At 40.4% G+C, this 21,431-nt stretch overlaps 1 protein-coding gene across 1 annotated transcript in view; it reads left to right on the top strand.

Moving 5' to 3' along the window:
* SLC12A1 (solute carrier family 12 (sodium/potassium/chloride transporter), member 1) overlaps positions 1–5,128 on the top strand; it is a 77,296-nt gene extending 72,168 nt beyond the window's left edge. Inside the window, exons 25-27 of the mRNA XM_012728562.1 lie at positions 2,102–2,237; positions 3,829–3,896; positions 4,934–5,128. Coding sequence (XP_012584016.1) covers positions 2,102–2,237; positions 3,829–3,896; positions 4,934–5,069 — 340 coding nt within the window. The 3' untranslated portion in view covers positions 5,070–5,128. The remainder of the gene's footprint in view (positions 1–2,101; positions 2,238–3,828; positions 3,897–4,933) is intronic.
* The last annotated feature ends 16,303 nt before the right edge of the window (positions 5,129–21,431 follow it).

Raw genomic sequence — 21,431 nt, 5'->3', positions numbered from 1 at the left:
GTCACCTCCGGGGCAGGCGGGAATCGAACTCATGAGGAAGTGGCTTTGGCTTCTTAGTGCAGTGCTTTAACCCGCTGCGCCACCAGGGAGGGCCAGATTTTAACCTTTTTTAAGGAAACCCCAACAACTTACAAGGATAAAATGATTTCAGGATTATTATTTGCTCATTTATATTCTTGGGAGAAAATTTGTCTCTGTCTCAGTCACTGAACTCAGCTCCTCACCTCCATTCAGTTTACAGGAATCTAAGTCACTGAACCTCTCTCACTGTTATCAATCAAACTCTAGGTGCCTACTGGTCAGGCTTGCCCTGATTGGTGCCAGTCATTTGGCCTTAATCACTGACAGAATTGTGTTGATTGACTGATGATGGGAAAGGAAACTTCCCACCCAAACTACAAAAGGGCAGCAGGATGGCATGATGAGACTGCCTTCCTTTTTTTCTTTTTTTAAAGATTTATTTATTTATGCATACAGAACTGGGGTACAGGCCAGAGGTGCAGGGGTGGTGAGAGGCTTCACCAGAGACAGAGTGGGGAGCAGAACAGGCCGACTGGGGAAGTACACTGCTGAGGGGAGCAGCGGGCAGGTCAGGAGAGGTCTGTCCGCCATGTGGTCACCTCCGGGGCAGGTAGGGATCGAACTCATGCGGAAGTGGCTTAAGCTTCTTAGTGCTGTGCTTTAACCCACTGCGCCACCAGGGAGGGCCCCCTTTTTTTTCTTTTTTTAAGATTTATTTATTTATGCATACAGAACTGGGGTACAGGCAAGAGGTGTGAGGGTTGAGCAAAATCCAGGCTCTTCTCTTCAAGTTCACATCTATCCAGTATCCTTATCACTGTCAAAGTTCCCTGGAGGCAGGGCACTTTGGAAAGAATGAGCAAATACAATATTGTGTGGCTGGAAGAACAATAGGACATATCAATCTTATTCTCTCCCTCTGTGTCAGCCATTCTAAATAAATTAATGCATTAGAAATCGGTGCAGTAAGTATCTCTTCAACCTTTTAACAAAGGCACACTTGTAGGTACATCCAACTCTTTTGTAATCCCTGCACTTTGATCTGCAAATCCTTAGTCAGGCCAACAATAGAATCATAAATTCATCACTGCATATTTTTACTTTTTAGTCTAAGAGCACATCCATTCTAATTATTGCTCATTCCAAACTTAATAAAAATAACCTCCATTATAAGAAAACAAAGAAAATTGCTTATATATTTGAGGTCATCTTATAGTAGCATACTACTGTAGACAGTGAAGCCATAAATCATAAGCTTTGTTTTGGATTATCATTGAAAATATAAAACTAATGAGATTCTTAGCAAAAACAGGAATAAGATTTTTCAGCATTTAAAAAAAAAGTTCCACAGTACTGAGATAACTGTTCCTTTTTTCCTGTTCAATAATCTTTTTCTTAATTGCTCTGAAATGCCCTCAGATTTTTACACATTGAAATATCATTGATTTTTTCCTCTTTCCTCTAACATGCACCCGAACAGTAGTCATTTCAAATCTCAGGAAGTAATATCAGAACCAGAAGGACAAAGGCTGCATTATTTGCAGCGAACATCCAAACTGCTTTGTAGCTATTAAACTTGTGGGAGCCCTCGCTGTTGGTTCACCTTCTACCTCCTGCCATGAGTGGGAGTTGCCATGTAGATTTAAGGGGAAGAGATCCAACTCCCAAGGTTATCCACTACATTAATTCATAAATGTCTCCCATGGAGTCTGTACAATAAACAGATGGAAACTCCTTTATTGGCTAAAGTTCTTATGTTACAACTGTACCTTTGACTATACTGTGAAGAAAATGTATTTGCAGAATAATTACCATTTATGTAGTTGTATGTTTGTCCCTGGGACCTAATAATAGTAGGCTAACAAGGCCTCACACACGTTAAGACTTTTCCCTGGGTAAGGAAGCAGTACCATCACTGTGGTTTTACTCACACTTAGTCTCCTGCAAAGATAATTCTTAAAATATTTGCATGACATTTAGCTCTGATTCTGCAGCCAGCAGAGCCAGTCATACCTGGAGTATCTGTGAAATAATGAGTTAGTTTCCTACTGTGAGGCCTCCTTTATAATTCCAATTTCAGCTGGAAACTCTTTGAAGAGATGATTGAACCATATCGTCTCCATGAAAGCTGCAAAGATTTAACAACTGCTGAGAAATTAAAGAGAGAAAATCCATGGAAAATTACAGATGCAGAACTGGAAACAGTCAAAGAAAAGGTAAAGACTTGTCGTCCTTAATTTTCACTTTGCTATCTAACTAGCAGAAAGAGAAAACAGCAGTTGATTTAAAGATCAGGAAGAAAGGCATCTATTGTAGAATTTAATTATTCAAGATCAAGAGTTCCTGCATTTATCAAGTGCTTTTCAGTCATCTCACTGGATCTGAAGATTTTAAAACTTTTATACTTTCCCATAAAATCAATTTCTTTTTAAAAATGAAAAGAACAGGTTATTGATACTTATCATGAAGTCTCCTTTCAAATAGAAGACAGAGCTATCCGTCTACAATAATTTAAATCAATTTGTGTTCAAAGTAAGTAAAGTTAGACTGACTCACAGTTTGACACAACAAAGAACGTTGACCTAATGAAATTGGTTAAGAAAACTAACAAAGGGATCTGAGAAAACATGAGTGAGAAAGCTGGATGGGGCACAGAAAATAGGATAGATGGAACATGGTCAGATTTTTCAGAGAACCCAGAAAGATGTGAGCTACCCATAACCAACTAACTGAAGGAAGCTGTGATAATGAGATAATAAAAAAGGCAGGAGACCAGGCATCTGAATCTAATTAGACATTTAAGGAAAAGGGCCATAAGAAACTCTAAACTACAGAATTTATGTAAACAACATTGGGAGCTGAATTTGAAACAAATTAGATCAAGAGATACTATACGACTGTTAAATTTAGCACAAAAAGATAAGAGCTAAGAAAAATAAAGTCTGGGGGTAATGAACTGTCCAGTTCTAACAAAGACTGATCATTGAGCAAGTCACACATCTGAGCCTTGGATTCCAAAACAGTGAAGTACAGTAATAAATAGTGCGCTCAGCACTGCAAAGTCACAGTAAGATACAAAAGCTACTGTTCTTTTCCATCTAGTCTTTTGGTGACTTTTTAGTTGAAATCAGTTCCTTCTACTGATGAAATATTGAGAGCGCTAAAGAGAAGGTAGGCTACAATGTAATCTATTTTTAAGGTATCAAATGGGTATCAAGATTTGATTGATTTTCTTGCCCAGAATTCACCATTCTGCTCTCTCTTTCACTGTTATGCATGTTGTTGGAGTGCTTGTTCTTTTTTAATAAGCCACTGTCACATGCCATCCAAGTCCTGTTGTTTGTGTTTCTCAAATTTTTCTTAAGATATTTTTTAAGATATTTATTTATGCATACAAGAACTGGGGTACAGGCCAGAGGTGGGGGGAGCAGTGTGTGAGAAGTCTCACCAGAGACAAAGTGGGGAGCAGAACAGGCAGATGTTCTGAGATATACTGTTGAGAGGAGCAGCAGGCAGGGCAGGAGAGGTCTGCTGTGCCAGATGGGTCACCTTCCTAGCCAAGAATCGAACTCATATTGCAGTGGCTTGGGATAGCTTCATAGTGCTGCACTTTAACACACTGCACCACAAGGAGGGCCCTCTCGTGGTATTTTAAAACACTCAGTGTTCAAACCTGAAAAGATACTTTGAAAAATTTGAGATTTTTCTTGTTGCCTATAATCTGAGCTAAGAAAATAAATTCTCAAATAAGTTCTCATGGATAACTCTGGGAGAATTGCCCTAACAAAATCTGAATGTCATCCACAGAGTTACCGCCAAGTAAGACTGAATGAGCTGTTACAGGAGCACTCAAGAGCTGCTAATCTCATTGTCTTGTAAGTATCACTGCAGGCATTTAAGACCACAACAGAGAAATATTAGGTAAATGGGTTAACCCATTTAAAAGGTTCTTACTATTCAGGTGAGTAGTTAAAGAAAAACAAAGAAAGGAACATGTGAGATTTTAGGCAGTGAAGTGGGAAAATGCCAATTATTTGGGGTCCATGGGTTTTAGGGGGTCTCCCTTGGGTTTTCTGGCCACCCACAGGGCCAAGGGCATGCATACACCTTCTAAACCAAACCCTGGCTTCTCCTGCAAACCACTCTCCACAAACCTATTTTTCAAAATTTTCCATTTATATTTAAGAAAGGTGAAAATGTATAGACCCTGGAATTCCCTGCCTGTGGAGTCCCTTGTCAGTCACCAAGGCTCTGGGCCCCTTGTGTGGAGCAGGGGATGTCCATGTCTTCCTCGCTGTGTGGGAAGAGACTGGGGAGGAAGGCTACAGCAGGCTTTTTCATTTCCCTGTTTGCCCTCTACCCCACAATATTAGGGAGGTGTGCTTTACCGAAGGATTAATAGCTGAACATGAAAAGCTGATATTTCCCATTTTTACCTCATGAACTGACTCCTCTGTACAAAGATAAACATGTCCTCTGGCAAGGTGATTACCAGACTGTGTGGGAAACTAGATGGTCTCTTGAATTGGGTGGGAGCATGCAAATAGCTGGTCTCTGAGGTTTCTCCCAAATATAAGAGCTTTAAACGATTGGGGAAAATCATTTCCACCAAAAAATGGGAGAGAGGTATTGGTTGGCTAATTTTCCATTTATATTTAAAAGAGGTGAAAAGTTATAATTGTGCTTTGTCTCCTATAATTTGTAAGTCTACTTTTCTCATTTATACATATATGTTATCTGAGGAAATATATTCTTTTGATATCTATATTCATAATAATTGTAGTGTTTTTACTGAGCAGGGAGGAGTATAAAAGTTTCAGATCACTGGCTAATAAATAGCTCAGAGAGCTAATGACAGTACTGCTTATACTAAGTATCATTTTTGCCCTTTATTTTTCTTCTGTGCTGACAGGAGCCTTCCAGTGGCAAGAAAAGGATCTATTTCAGACTGGCTGTACATGGCCTGGTTGGAAATCCTCACAAAGAACCTCCCTCCGGTCTTACTAGTTAGAGGAAATCACAAAAATGTCCTGACATTTTACTCTTAAGACACGAAAGCTTAATTAAGACACATTTTAACTTAGTGCATGAATCATTAAGAAATATGATCGAGGCCTTTATGTCATAAATCTGGCCAGTCTCTGAAGCTCGTCATACTGGAGTCCACAAGCATTTTATTTTTGATGAGTTAATGAGAGCTATTTTTTTCCTATCAACATAAGGGGGTGTCAAAACCAATGCTATCCCTAGAAAGATGTCTTTGTCACGACTGCTGATAAACAAGAAAATTAAGCAAATCCATGCTGGGTTATGATCAAGAAAACCATCAAGTCGACTGTCTGCGTCTCTGGGCAAAGTTAATCTTTTTTTAGCTTTGAGTGCTGGTATGGTCTTCCGCCCACAGCAGGGCCTTTTTAAGGCAGCTGGGATCATAACTGTGGGTGGGTATCAAAGGAAAAGGCCAAGAGGGCAAGCAACATGATCATGCCTGCCCTTCTGGAAGGCTTCTACCTACAAAGCAGATTTGAAAATCAATAACTGAAAACTTTAAGAAGTCCTTGAGTCTGCAGATGTTGAAAGTAATTCCCTAAATAAGGTAATTTAGTGTAACACAGATTATATACTTAGAGCAAACTGCATGATCGTTGATAACTCACTGCTCCAATTTGGGCTGACAGAAAAGTGTATTAGCTGGATCAGAAGGCAAAATATGTTCCTAGTCAATGAAATAGAGTCCGTTCTTAATATATTAACTTTAATTGTTCTTTCTATGAACTATTTTGAAGTTTCCTTTGTAATATTGCTTTGCCTATATTTTTCTAATTAAGTGGTTAGCACAGATGAAATCTTCATAGATGATTGAAAACAAAGATCACAAATTTTCAAACTATTATAAGGAGATATATTCTTATATAATTAATTTATATAATTATTATATAATTAATTTACTTATATAATTAATTTACATAGTGATTTATGGATTTTAAAAGAGGAATTAAAATGAGAAGTGGAGAAACTTATAGAAGTATTGATTTATTTTTCTTTTATGAGTGTTCCTATAATACTGAATCACATTTGAAAAAAACAAAAATACATTTTTTGTTTTCTGATGGATGGCTTGCCTTTTTTCCAGACATATTTTAATTGTTTATTCTAACTGATGAAAATCTAAGGGGAGCAATGAATCTGAAATAAAAAGCACTGAAATCCATTTGCTTTGGCCTAAGTCAGTTTTTGCTTTTCAGCGCCTAAGAGACATGAGATGGACATTTTGATCAGGTGTGTCAGCTGTGGTGGTTTACAGCTGGGATTCAAGATGAGTGTCTCCAAGTCTAGAACTTGTGCTCAGAAGGAGGACTGGGGGCAAGCAGGAAACACTCAACAAAGCTTCAGCAGCAGGCTGTGCCTATTCCAAATCCAGGACCATCTGGAATCCCACCTACATTAAATTCTCTCTCTCTCTCTCACAAACACACACACACACACACACACACACACACACACACTGGGTTCCCTAAAGTCAGGCTCAGAGAGATGCGTGTGCAGGAGAGGTCTGCCGTGCCATGTGGTCACCTCTGGGTGGGGATCAAACTCAGGCTGAAGTGGCTTTAGCTTCTTAGTGCTGTGCAGCTTCTTAGTGCTGTGCTTTAATCTGCTCCACCACCAGGGAGAGACTTCAAAAATATCTTTTATTAAAGTAACATCATTACAAAACACTGTATAGTTTTCAGGTATATAGTTTCTAAACTCAGCAACTATATATCAAGCCACAAATACCATCAAGTGTTCGGTCACCATCCATCACCAACCAATTAATCCCCCTTCCAGCTCACTCCCATTTACCCCAGTTCTATTCATTCTATTGCTGGAATCCAGGGTTTAATTTTTTATGCTTTGTTTATTTATATATAACAAATGAGTAAAATCATACAGATGTTGTCTTTTTCCCTCTTATTTATTTCATTTAATATAATTCTTTCAAGATTCATCCATGTTGTCACAAATGGTTAAGATTTCATTTTTATGGCTGAATACTCCTCCAATATGTGCAAGTGCATAATATACATATATACATATACATATGTGTGGGGTGTGTGTTTGCCATAATGTGTGTGTGTGTATATAAAACATGACTTTTTTATTAAATCATCCAGTCATGCTTTTGGATTCCTTCCATACCTTGGCTATTATAAATAGCACTGCAATAACAGAAGGGTGCATGTATCTTTTCAAAATAGTGTTTTCATATTCTTCAGGTAAATACCCAGAGTAGGGATAATTGGATCATATATGAACCCCACTGCTCTCTGAGGATTCATATACATATCCCTTTCTGAACTCCATACTCCACTTTTGGGGTTCCTATTGCTCTATGAAAACCACACTGTGCTGTGTGAGTTCAAATATATATCCTTCCCTAAACCCCAAATTGTGCTGTCTGGTTCATATATATAACCCTCTCTGAACCCCATACAGTGCTGCTGGGGTTTCATATATCTGCCCCTATCTGAATGGCATATCACACTATGGCAGTTCCTATCCCTCTCTGGGCGGAAGGCAGCACTGTAAACATTCCTAGCTCTCTGGGCCTGTTGGGGTGCTGTGTGGCCACTCATGCCTATCTGGGCTACTGGGTGCACCTCTGAGTAGGAGGTGTTGCTGTACCTGGGCTGTAGCAGGTGCTGTGCTGGACTCTAGGTCCCTGGCTCTCTGATAGGAAGTATCTATGCCCCTCTGAGCCCCATTGCACTGTGTGGGGTTCATATATATTCCTCTATGAACCCCACTGGTCTCTATGGGGTTATTACTCCTCTATGAACCCACTGTGCTGTGTGGGGTTCACATCCCTCTATGAAAGTTACTATCTGTGTGAGCTTCATATACGTATTTTTCTATAAACCCATAAACCCCACTTGCTATGGGGGTTTCATATTCCTCTATGAAACCAAATGTGTTCTATATGGTTCATATTCATGTTCCTCTATGAACTCCACTGTGCTGTGTATAGTTCCTATGTCTCTATGAATCCCAGCAGGCTGGGTAGGTCCCTATTCCAGTATGAACCCATACAGGTTGGGTCCCTATTCTTCTTTAAACCCCATTGCTTTATTCGGGGCTCCTATTCCTCTTTGAATTTCACTCACTGTATGAACTTCCTATTCTTCTATGAGGGAATTCTTATACATTATCTTATATGAACCCCACTGCATAGAGGGTTCATATTCCTCTATGAACCTCGATGTGCAGAGTGGAGTTCATATGCAAATTCCTTAATGAACTCTGCACTATTTGGGGTTTATATTCCTGTCTGAACCCCACCAGGCTATGTGGGGTTCCTATTCCTCTATGAACCCTACTGCCCTGGCTGGTTTCAGACACCTATTCCTATATTAACCCCACTGTGCTTTGTGTTCATTTTCCCATTTCAATCCCTCTGTGCTGTGAGAGTTTATATTCTATATTTTCAAAAACTATTCATAAATAAAAATTGCTTAAAATTATTCATAAATATTTTTTTAAAAAGATGTATTTATTTATCCATACAAAAGCCAGCATGCAGGCCCTCCCTGGTGGCACAGCGGGTTAAAGCACTGCACTAAGAAGCTGAAACCACTTCCGCATGAGTTCGATTCCCGTCTGCCCCGGAGGTGACCACATGGCGTGGCAGACCTCTCCTGACCCGCCCGCTGCTCCCCTCAGCAGTGTACTTCCTCGATCTGCCTGTTCTGCTCCCCACTCTGTCTCTGGTGAAGTCTTTCGCCGCCCTTGAGTCTCTGGCCTGTACCCCAGTTCTGTATGCACAAATAAATAAATCTTTAAAAAAAAAAAAAAAAGCCAGCATGCAAACTAGAGGTACAGGGTAGGGGATAAGAGGATTCACCAGAGACAGAGTGGGGAACAGAATAGGTAGATCTACTGAAATACACTGCTGAGGGGAGCAGCAGGTGAGACAGGATTCATGTGGGCCATGTGGGTGATCTCCCCAGCCGAGGATCAAACTCCTGTTTCCTGATAGCTTCAGAGTGCTGTGCTTTAAACTATTGCGCCACCAGGGAGGGCCTGGGTCCTCTTTGAACTCACACAGTTGTTGGTCAACTTAATTTCCTTGTTGCTATAGAACTGGTGGTGGCATTCTTCTTCAAGAACATCATGAGAAAATCTCTTACCTGACTCTCTTTTAAAGGATTCCCTGATGAAGTCAGGCCCACCAGGGCAAATCTCCCTTTGGATTAACTTAAGGTCTGCTGGTTAGGGACTTTAATTACTTCTTCAAAATGCCTTCTCTTTTACCAAACATATAAAGTAACCAGTCACTGCAGTCGCATTTGTCATACTCAGGCCCTGATCAGATTCAAGAGAAGACGCTGCACAGGGTCATATTAGAGCTCTGCCTCTCACAAATGCTAGCCCACATTTCTGAAGACTCTGTATCAGGTACTATAAGCCAAGCTGGGAATCAGGTATTAAGTTAAAAACAATCTGTGAAGAATCCAAATAAATACTTGCTGTGTATGACAAAAAATTATAGTCATTTGGGGGGAATTCTAGACATGGAAAAATAAGTTATTGCTGAAAAATATCTCAAAGATTCTCCAGGACTAAAGCATAGTCCTAAGGCCAAATGTGTATACACAATTCTGGATAGGTGGTTTTTCAGGCAGTGTATCCCACCATATTAAAATGAAAAGTAACTAGCAATAAATGACTACAGAGTTGATAGAGCAAAATCATAAATACTCTAAAATGGGGGATGAAAACCCAAAGACACAGCAGCCTGAGGTTGTAAGTGCAGGAGGCACAGAATGTACAAGAACATTATTGCCATGGGAGCACAGCCCAAAGGCAAAAAAAGTTCAATTTTGTTCCACATACACTGGTTAAGAAAGCAAGAATATGGGCTGTTCATCCTTAGAAAAAAATCCCCTTCACTTAGTTGATGGCTAAGCTTCAGTTATCTGGAAAATTAATTTACATGGAAAGACTCTGCGGTGAAGTAGAGTGTCTGGTGCTCTTGTGAAACACTTAAAGAGTATATTTTCAGGTTGGGTAATTCAAGATGAGGAATGCATAAGGAGAACTCAGAGGCTGAAGCCAAGATCCAGGCTATGAATGTCATTGCTTCAGAGAAGGGGACAAGCAATGACACCAAGGAAGGAGCCTTAGCTTGCTTCCTTGCACCGCACCGTAAGGTCTCACAACAGAGGAGTGTTTGGGACCAGAGTTATGCCGTCGGTATTGTAGACAAAGACAGGATTCACCAGCAAGCTGTGGACTTAGCTAGAAGTCCTGGAGACTAAAGCAACACCGACCCCTGCTCTGAAGCAGCTCTTGCCCAGTGCTGGGGGCTGTCCGGAGCTTCTAAATTCAGCTCGTCTCTCTATGGATGACCAAGAGATCAGGAAATGGAGATATTGAGGATATTGACTCTTCTGTTTTTCTTTGCAAAATGATTATGTAATTATGTACTGGGATTTTCTAATTTGCCAATTGTGTTTCTCCCCAAAAAGAAGTAGTAAGAATATTCTCAGGTAAGGTAAGACGTTCAGAGAGATAAAGCAATAATGGGCGTTGCAAGAAGTTAACTCCAGATGCTAACAGAATCAGCACTTTGGAGAGATATGATCAGCAGTTCTATGATTTCCTAATGCTCCCAGGTATACTTACAAAATGAATTCTATTTTTTAAAGTATTACTTGTGTACTTTGGATTTAATGTGTCCAAAAAGAGCCTTAATCTTCCCTCCCAAACTCTTCCAAATCTCAATCAATGGCAACGTTGTCCTTGCCAGAAATCATTAAATCATCCTTGGCTTCTCTCTCTTACCACATATCTAAAGCTATCAGCCAATTCTGCTGCCTTCACAATGTACGCAGAATCTAACCATGTCTCACTATCTCATGATTATTACTTCCCTTATCTACGTTACCAACTTCTTTTCTCCCAGGTTCAAGGCAGTAGACTCTTAGAATCTTCCTACATTGGCCCGACTCCTTTTCTATCTCATTTCAACATAGCAGTCCAAGCCATCTATTAAATGAAATCTAGCCCAAGTGCTCCAAGTGTTATCAAAATTGTCCAAAGACTTCCCATTATGTTCAGAGGAAAGCCACTGCCCTTACAAAAACTTCCAAGCTTCACAACTGCAACCCACCTTCCTTACTTTCACTACCTCATCTCCTGCAACTGTCTCCTACCCTCAGTCACTCTGTCCAGACCCCACAGGCCTTACAGATTAGCGTTCACCACAGGCCCTCAGTACTTTCCCCATCCTGGGTAACAACTCTTCCAGAAGGAAAGTGCTGCCCCAGGGCCTTCATCAGAGAGCACGCCTGAGCTTCCAAGTTTTATGAGATGTGTCCACCTCCACAGCTGGCAGGCCTCCACTGAGACCTTCCTTCAGATGCCTACAGTCCACTTCTTCTACTTTTGCTTTTACTTTTCTCCTTAATCCTCAGCACCATTTATCTTAATCACTTCTATTTATTTTCAGACTTATTTGTCTGTATCTTGCCCTCAACAAGTCTCCAAAGACCAATGCCTGGCTTGTGGAGCACATTCAACATGTATTTGTTGCAAGGATGAGTGACAACAGGGCATTGAAGGAAAGAGGAAATCGAAATTCCAAGCTCCGACTCCCCCCACCCTGATTAGCTGTGTCCCACAGGGCCTGCCCTGGCACTCCTCACACAGCTCTGTGTCTCCCAACATGGTCCCTCCTGCTTGAAACTTCTACTTTATGCTTAGCTCACTGTGAATTTCATACTCATTTCCTTCACCACCGATATAATTACTAGTTTCTCATAAATTACTAGTTTCTCATAAGGTAACTGGATATCTGGTACTACTCCTTTTGTCAATTCAATTCAACAAAAATGTGTCAGGCTTTAGAGAATAAAAATACATAGTCCTAAATTCTTAAGCTATAAGGCAACCATGTTTCCTGCCCTCATGTTCTAGGTGGACAAATAAACAAATGCACAAAGGAATGATGGATGATAAAAAAGGTTGTGAAGGAAATAAAGAGGAAATGAGGGCAAAAAAATAATGAAAAGGGTAGGACTTAGGTAATCTAGGGAGGGCATCTATGAAAACATAGGTAAGGGTAAGAGGTGCAGACAGTGTTGAAGCTCATGTGAGTCCTATGCCCTCCCAGAAAATAATGATTAGAAAAATTCTCCCCACCTTTTTTTATTTAACAATTTCCCTATCCCTTTGTAAACTAGAATCTAGCTAACTGCAATGACTCACCATTCCCAACTGCAATGACTCACCATTCCCAAGATGGCTTCAATAGGAGTTGTTACCTGACTTCCAAAATATTTTCTTGTCACCAGTGACAAGGCCAAACCCAGGTTTCCCACTTGGCCTAAATCTGCTGACAAGATCAAACGTAAACCCTCAAATGTGTTCTTTGTTTCATCAATAATTAACTGAGATGAGAATTGTGTGTGCTCCTAAAACCAGCTAGCCACAGAATGTAACATCCTTGTTTCACTAAAACTTCCTTTGATTGAAAACAATTCCAACTGCTTTTATCTTCAGTTTTATCCTTCAGTTTTTATAACCTACCTGTAACTTGCCTATTCTCCCCATAAAGGAGAAGGTAAACCACTCTGCTGAGACACAGTAGGATATGGAATGTGGATCTTATTATGTTTGTGATAGGAAACCTTTGGATTATTAAAGAATTCAGATATAGTCTTTAGTCCTGGCAAGAGATGACAGTGGCCCTGGCATGTGGGAAGAACTGAAATATACTGAAAGATAGAATCGGTAGGACTAGATAAAACAGATCTGGCTTTGTAAGGTATAATGGGAAACAGATTGCACATATTAGGATAATTTGAGACCTTCATAAAGGGATTTTTTTTTAAAGATTTATTTATTTGTGCATACAGAACTGGGGTACAGGCCAGATACTCAGGGGTGGCGAAAGACTTCACCAGAGACAGAGTGGGGAGCAGAACAGGCAGATCAACGAAGTACACTGCTGAGGGGAGCAGCGGGCGGGTCAGGAGAGGTCTGCCACGCCATGTGGTCACCTCTGGGGCAGGCGGGAATCGAACTCATGTGGAAGTGGTTTCAGCTTCTTAGTGCAGTGCTTTAACCTGCTGCGCCACCAGGGAGGGCCAATAAAGGGATTATTTATAAAGGTAAAGGCAAGATCTGAGAATCCAAAGCCACTGAAGCCGTTTGATGCTTTCAGCAGTGCTAGTTACCCCATTCCCTGGGCCTCAAGGGAAAAGGGAAGAAAGTAATTTTCAGAACCTGGAAAAGTGGGCAACCTTGCCATGAGCAGTGGTCTGCAGTGGAGGGTCCTAGGCAGCCAGAGGGGACCCTCACCGGGCTCCCCATTGTCCAAACTCCAATGCATGCCAGAGTCCAAGAGAACTCAATGATGAGGTGCAGACCCAGGCCAGGTCAGGGCAGTGTGAGGGACAGAAAAAGGGCCTGGAGGGAAAAAGAAAAATACATAGTATGATGGTCAATTGGTCAGTCTATTAGAATAAAATAAATTGGTGTGGAGACTTGAAGTTTCAACATACTCCTTTAATTCTCAATTTCACCTCATCTGTACCATGAAAACAAAGACCTTTTACCATCTTAATTTTCTCTGAGCATTTGCATCTGCTCTTTTGTCTGGAAGGCAACCATGAAAGACAGTGATTAAAATATTTACGAGGACTAACATTGTACAGTGAAAAACCTTCTGGTGAAAGTATCAATTTTGAAGAAATGTTGCTATATGAAAACTTGTATAATATCCACTTTAGACTGAAGAAAATTGAGTGTGTGCAGCCTAGTCGGTAAAGGTTGTTTCAGAGGAGCAGAAGATTGAATCACAAACAACCAAAACCACAGCAAGTCTAATTCATACATTTCTTGCGTGGATACCCATATTTTACCATGGTTCCAGTACCTCCGCCTCCCCTCCCCTTTTTTATTATTACTCTGGTAGATAATTTAATTTGCATTGCACATTTTATCACAGAAATTTGAATCTTATGAATATAAAAATCATGAACTTGGCCCAATTTTATTTTAATCAGTTTTTCTATTTCCTGATTCAGGTTTGTTTAACTTCCCAGGATATAGGCAGAGATTTAGTGGCAAGAGAACAATGCGCACATTAAAATATGGGGAGTTTCAGCAGCAATTGGAGTTATGATAATTGCTGGGTTTGTTTACACAGACATAGATAAAAAGCATAACCTTTTTGTTCCTGCCTTTTTAATTCAGAAAAATTGCATGCTACCAGCAGAAAAATCACACAACAGTTGTTTAATGTCATGGAAGAAATCAGAAGAAACCAATGAGACTAAGAAATAAAGAGATCAAAATTGTCGAGGTAGTGTGTTAACTGGTATACTTTCTCCTGAGGCCACCGTCAGTGGTGCATATGAAGGTTGGCTTTTTTCTTACACTCTGCTTAGGATGGTTACCCCAACCTTGCCTGCAACAAGTCAACTAACCAGTAGGTACCAGGGACTCCACTCTCAAAAAAGAGTTCCAAAGGAATCCCAATACTCTTCTGTTTCCACAATCACTCTCCACGGCCTACTCCTTGGCCTACTTTCTGACTCCATTCAGGAAGTGGATGGTAATGAAGCATTCTGGGAAGGAAGGCCTGGAAGAGGCAGAGGGACCATCTAAGATGGACCAGCACTGAGGAGCCAGTGGGACAGAGCACCTGTGCTCTCAGAGAAGATGACAAAATAAGCCCATAGTAGAAGCACTAAACAGACCAGTCCTGCCTGAATCTGGATCTAGATCTGCTTGAATGCACTATTAGAACAGAACAGGCAGATCTACTGAAGTACACTGCTGAGGGGAGCAGTGGGTGAGACAGGAGAAGTCTGCTGTGCCATGTGGACTACCTCCGGCGGGGGGATTGAACTTGTGCTATAGTGGCTTCAGAGAGCTTCATAGTGCTTTAACCCACTGTGCCACCAGGGAGGGCCAATCTTTTAAAAATATCCTATTTCTATACCTAATTGAAGATTTATTTACGTTTGTGTAGAAGAACTGGGGTGTAGGCCATAGGTATGGAAGAGGGGGTGAGAGGCTTCACCAGAGACAGAGTGGGGAGCAGAACAGGCAGATCTACTGAAATACACTGCTGCGGGGAGCAGCGGGTGCAATAGGAGAGATCTGCTGTGCCGTGAGCTTAGCTCCCTGGCTGGGGATCGAACTCAGGCTACAGAGGGGATAATGCTGAGACTTAACCCCTAGGCCACCCTGGGAGACCTGAATATGTTTGCATTATTTAAGTCACCAGAGTAATTTGCTATGGTCATTTGGTACAGCAGGAACAGAAAATTTACATAATCTTTATCATCTCAAATTTGGATTACACAATAGAAGATTTCTAGTGTGTCCAGTCTTGAAGGCACAAACCAATGTCTGAGCTATCTGTCGTCACAACCATCAAAGAACATTAGTTATACTTCGATTGATAGCCAATTAACTCACCTAAAACAGCCTCAAACTTCCCCACACTAACCTTACTTATTTTGAGTTGTTTCTGTTGACAGATGAAATTGAAAATATATGACATCATGAAACCATGACAACTCTGGCCATTGGTTCCACCCAGACATCACAGCAGCCATCAGTTTCCCAAAAGGGGTAAGAACACTGCCCTGACAACAGGAACCACTGAGTCACACTGGCTGCCCAGCAAATGCATCTCTCCCTACCCTGCACTCTGTTAGAAAAACCCTTCCGCCTGGCCCAGAAAGTTGAGACGGTTTTCTGAGCATGTGAGTCCCCTGTCTCCTTAGCGCTCCAGTTTTCTGAACAAATTTCATTTTCTTAAGCCTAGACCTCGCTCCTCATAATTAGCTTAGGGGTGGCGAGGAGCTGAGCTTTCTCATCATCAGCCTCTTATATCTCCAGGTTATCACAGAAAACCTTATCCCAGCAAAACCGATTCAACTCACCAGCCAAGAGCCTCCACCTTGCAATCTTTTTAGACTTCCTTCCTCTGGACATGAGAAGCTCTGTAGTACTTCCTAAGGATCTGCCAAAAGGGAAGACAGGAGACTGTTTAATAGGGAAAGTTCTGTGCTCATTTGTTTTGCATAATGTGCTTCATTCGGGAACAAGATTGAAAAATGGGCTCTGACCCTCCCTGGTGGCGCAATGGGTTAGGACACAGCACTGCAAGCTAGCTGCAGCCGCTTCATTGTTAGTTTGATCCCCAGCCAGGGAGCTGACCCACATGGCACAGCAGACCACTCTTGACCTGCCTATTGCTTCCCTCAGCAGTGTACTTCCTTAATCTGCCTGTTCCGCTCCCTTCTCTGTCTCAGGTGAATCCTCTCACTGCGCCTGCACCTCTGGCCTGTGCCCCAGTTCTGTATGAATAAATAAATAAATCTTAAAAACAAAAATGAACTCCATTGCTTTAAAATATATTTTACCTATAACATCAAACATACATTTCTCTTCTCAGTTTTTAAAAACATTTCTCTTCAGAGGTTATATGAAAAGTCATCTAATCACTTATCCATTTGAGTCACTGAAAGAAACCTTTCATACCAGTCTTAACAACTTACTCACATACAAGTAGTTAGATTCATTTTGATGACCACACCCTGGATAATGCAAATTCTGAAGCTTAGAATCTCTTAGGTTTCCACACCCTGTATAATGCAAATTCTGAAGCTTAGAATCACTTAGGCCTTTCTCACCTCAGACTAAACCTTTTCTCAGACTAAACCTTTGCCCCCAGGCTTTCTCTCCCAGAATAGCCTTTTAATCTCATTCTCTCCATTCTGGTTTATTGCATCCTGGAAGTTTCTGCCACTCTCAGTGCTGGACACAACATCAAGCCACATTTAAGTGCGGGGAGTCACAAAACATACCTATATCCTAGCCACACACCTTTCCCCACTTCACTTCCCGCTAGCTTCTTTGATAATTTGCTCTAAAATCTGATTCTCCAGTGTGTCTAGTTTCTTCCTACAACCCCCTGTGTGACCTTAGACCTTAGTCACTTCTATTTATTAGGAGGTTTGGGGGAATTCTATACTGAGAATCTCCAGTAATGAGATGTTATCATCAGAATAAAGTCAGACAAGGTACGATTCTTGGTGGGCATGCTTTTATTATTTGCTATCCCTTAATAGCCTAAAATGCCACTATGCTCTAATGAAAGTTTGAAATAACTCAAAGGGTCATAATATATATTAATAAACAATGAGAAAAAGCAAACTGCACACTAAATTCATTTTTCTAGACCTATAATAGACACATCTCCAAAAAAAGACATACAAATGACCCACAGACACATGAATGTGGAATGAAAGTGTTACTCATCCACTGTTGCTGGGAAAGTAAACTGGTGCAGCCTTTCTGGAAAACAGTATGGAAATCCCTTCAAAGTGGAAATGTAACAGGGTGGTCCCTAGGAAAAAGGTAAGTTCCAAGTTCCCTGCCCCACCCAGAAAGAGGGTGGAGCTGAGCAGAGAAAAAGGAGAGAGGAGAAGGAAAAAGCAGGATGGAGAGCCAGGAGACCTGAGGAAGCCACATGGAGCAGCAAGCATGTGATGAAGAAACCATGTTTGTTTCCTGACCCTGGACTGGTTAAGGCAGATGTGGGTGAGATACCTGTAGGGAGGTGGATGTGGGTGAGATACCTGCAGGGAGGTGACTATGGCAGTGTTCAGATTGATTTTGAGTTTGCTCTTTTCCTTCCAGATTTGTCTGGCCATTTCTGACCCTTTTCCATGGGTCCTGACTAGAAGGTGCTTTAGTCTAGTGGCAGCGTTCAGGCCTTGCTTTGGGCCAATCCCTTTGGATTGACTTTTGCCCACAAGGGGATGGGTAACTTCAGGTGTTTGATTTAGAAGTTATATTCTTTGTGTTCCATATTGTATATTTACTGTATTAAAATCCCTTTTCATTGAAGTTTTATATGTTTTGTCTTGTTGCGGCGGATGGCAGAACCCACTTAGAGCAGGCAGGTTTTGGGGCTTCAGGGGTGTCCCTCTCCTCCTGTCCTGGAACAGATTTGCTGCCCTATAACAGAAATGCCAAAAACCTGGCAAAACTGCTTCAAAGATTTTGCCCAAAGAATATGAAAACACCAATACAAAAAGACTTATGCACTCCTATGTTCATAACCATTATTCATAATGGCCAAGATATGAAATCCAACTAGAGGCCCACAGACATGACTGGATAAAGAACTGCGGAATATATACTCAATGGAATTGCTGGCTTATATGGTACTTCCATTTTTAGATTTTTAAGGAATCTGTATACCATTTTCCACAGGGGCTCTACAAATTTAATTTCTTTGCAAGAATGAATGAATGTCCCTTTTTCTCCACAACCTTGCCAACATAAAAATTGTTTCCAGTCTTTTTGATACAGGCCCGTTTTACAGGTGTGGACATTAAACTGAACTGCAACAAAGGTCAAAGCGACATGTAAAATATTAATCTCAGGGCTCCTAGGAGCTGCCTGCCCTTTCTAGTTTGGTTATTCAACAGATTGAACAAGGCACCCATTGTTCCTCCATTACTTTTCTTTGGTCTCTGAGCTAGCCCAGGTTGGTTTCTATTGGTTTCAAGCAAAGGGTGGCTAATTTAGCCCTAAAAACTTAATACAGTTCTATGGTCACATATATTTGGAAAATGCTGCAAAACAATAGCACCATTTTGGAACTTCACAATGCCTATCAAAGACTCTAAAGAATCCTGCAGTAAAGAAATTATTTTAACTACTTGATCCATCCTTACCAGGGGTAGGTATCCCTGACTTGTGAGTGCATAACTTCTCTTAAGATCCTATATAACTAATGTTTCATTCCAGGGAATACATGAAGACAGAAAATCACATTGTCATCCCAAAAGAATTCATCCTATTATCTTGACCATATTCCAAGTAACATTATATCAATTATTTGCATGAATATATCACTTCAGAGTAAAAAATATTTGAAGTATCTGCCTTGGTAATTCTTTTTTTCCCCCCTAAATGTTCCTTTATTGCTCAGAGTATAGAAAAGTGATATAAAAAAAGTATATAAAAAAGAAAGACAAGTTTGTCGGGGGGGTGGGAAGTGCACAGGACTATGGTGATGGCACACGGGTGACTTGGTGATGGGAAACCCACGGGGATTACAATTGAGATTAAAAAATGTACAAAATGATGTAAAAATAAACTAATATGTATATATATACATATATATACATACATATATATATGTATATATATATATATAAAGAAAGAAAGAAGGAAAGACAAGTTTGTATATAGGGAAGGTCTTAACCAATGGGCAACAACAGGAAGAATGGGGCAAAGAACTCTGAGAATTTTAATTTCCTCCTGCTACCCTTCCCTGGGTCAAAAATGTGGGAGTGGGGTTCTGTCTTTTCTGGAAATTTTTTAAGCTCTTAAACTATCATATACACAAAAATATGTTTGTTGATCTGAAAGTTTGCAAAGTAATGTGTTTTACACTGAGAATTTAATCAAGAAAAATGGTCAGAGATACATATTATTTTACTAAACATAGCTTAATATTGATTCTTCTTATAATTTTTGTATCCCTTCAAATTAATCTGATAGGCTTGGTGTTGTGAAGCAGAAGAGGAAAAAGAAGGAGGAGGAAGAAGAGAATAAGGGAGAGGTGGAGTGGGGGAAGGATGGGGAAAGGAAAGAGAAGTGGAAAGGGAGGAACAGGATGAAGAAGGAAAAGGGGGAAGCCGGGGAGGGAAAGGAGGCTGCAGTGTGAGGGGAAGAAGAAGTCTGTATAGTGTTTTTTCTGTAACAATTACAATAGCCAAGACATGAAATCAATCTAAAGGCCCATTGATACGACTGTGTAAAGAATTGTGGCATGTATACCTAATGGAATTTTTTGCTCAGTCAATAGTGTTTTCTAACAGCAAAATGATCTAAACCATAACTAAAATCATGTATTTTAAAGAATTACCTTCATTTCTGACCTTTCTTGAAATGGCATATGTTGGTCCAAATCTCTGTTGCAACCATTGCAGTTTTTTGGTACCTCATATGTGTAGTACCAACTTGCAAGCATTAGTTGTATTTGACACTGGGTTCATACTTACTTTAGTTTGATTACTGTAACTATGGATGGGGATATTACCTGGGCATCCATCATCACAGTTTGAAACTACTAAGCCAAAGGTCAGACTGGAAGGTTAGCGAATATTACTGAAGCTGACTTGAAATGATTCCTTGAGATACTGGTCAACAGGATTTTCCATGATAACAGGAATTTTCTGTGGCTATAGGAATACAATCTCAGTGTTTGCCACATATCCTACCTTTCCAATAGAAACAGTTGGTATGCTGGAATCTAGTTCTGCTACTCTGGCCAGAGAGAACCATACAATTAAATACTGAACTAGGGACATGTCAATGGAAATGTCTATATTCTATGGTTACTATTTCAGTCCAATGAGAGGCTCTTCAAAAATGAAAGATGGAGACATGATTTGAAGGAGCTCATGAGCACCAGGAGAGACAGTGACTTAATTCTTGAACAATTTTCTAATTTAGTCCATATAGTTCTTTTCCCCCTTTGTTTGGTCTTGCAATTAAAATTGTTAAGTACATCAAGTATCTAATCATTCAAATTTTCACTTCCCGTTTTACAGGAAGTTGCAGCCCTATGTCCTACTCTTGGTTAAGGCACTTTGGTGACTTGCTTTAGTAGTGTGCATTTGCCTTAACCAAGAAACAAACTGTTATTCTGCAATTGTTGTAGTAAAATTATACCACATATTCTTAGTAAAATTATACCACATGTTACTGACAACAAAGGCCCTAGTGTTGACTTGTTATTTTAGGTAAAGGACTCTCTAAAAACGATATTGGTTACAGTGGTTTTGGTTAAACTGGTTAAATGTGAAGGAATTCTTTCCAGGATGTGGTCATAAGCAGACACTTCAGAAATTCCCCAAAGCAATGGACCTTAATGAACAGGATTGCCCTGGAGTAAGTAGTCAACCTACAGTGGGGTTTGGACATGTGCTTTTGAGCAAGTTTCTAGGTGATTCTCATGAGTATCCTGCCTCTTATGCCATCTGCTTTTCTTTTCTTTACTTCTTGAAAACTCAATGATGCTTTAAAATGAAATGACAATTGTCCTCTGGGCTTTAATTACAGAAATTTCATCTCCTGGTGCACAAACTGGCATAATTCAGATTCTGTTTTTCATGTTCATTGTTAGTTGACAGAGACTGGATATGCAGTGTAGTAGTGAGAACCATAGTTCTGTTTGTACATGAACTATCCTGATCCCCTTAAATCTTTGTAATAATCTGTGAACTAATCCAAAGTGGTTTTGTACCAATAAATGCTTTTTGTAATTGTTACAGGGCACCCCAATGTGAATTGGGTTGCCTGTCTGTGGGTCTTCACCCGTG

The sequence above is a fragment of the Condylura cristata genome, unplaced genomic scaffold (genome assembly GCF_000260355.1).
Source record: "Condylura cristata isolate star-nosed mole 26May11 unplaced genomic scaffold, ConCri1.0 scaffold00023, whole genome shotgun sequence".
Taxonomy (NCBI): Eukaryota; Metazoa; Chordata; class Mammalia; order Eulipotyphla; family Talpidae; genus Condylura; species Condylura cristata.
This window is presented reverse-complemented; position numbering and strand designations above follow the sequence as displayed.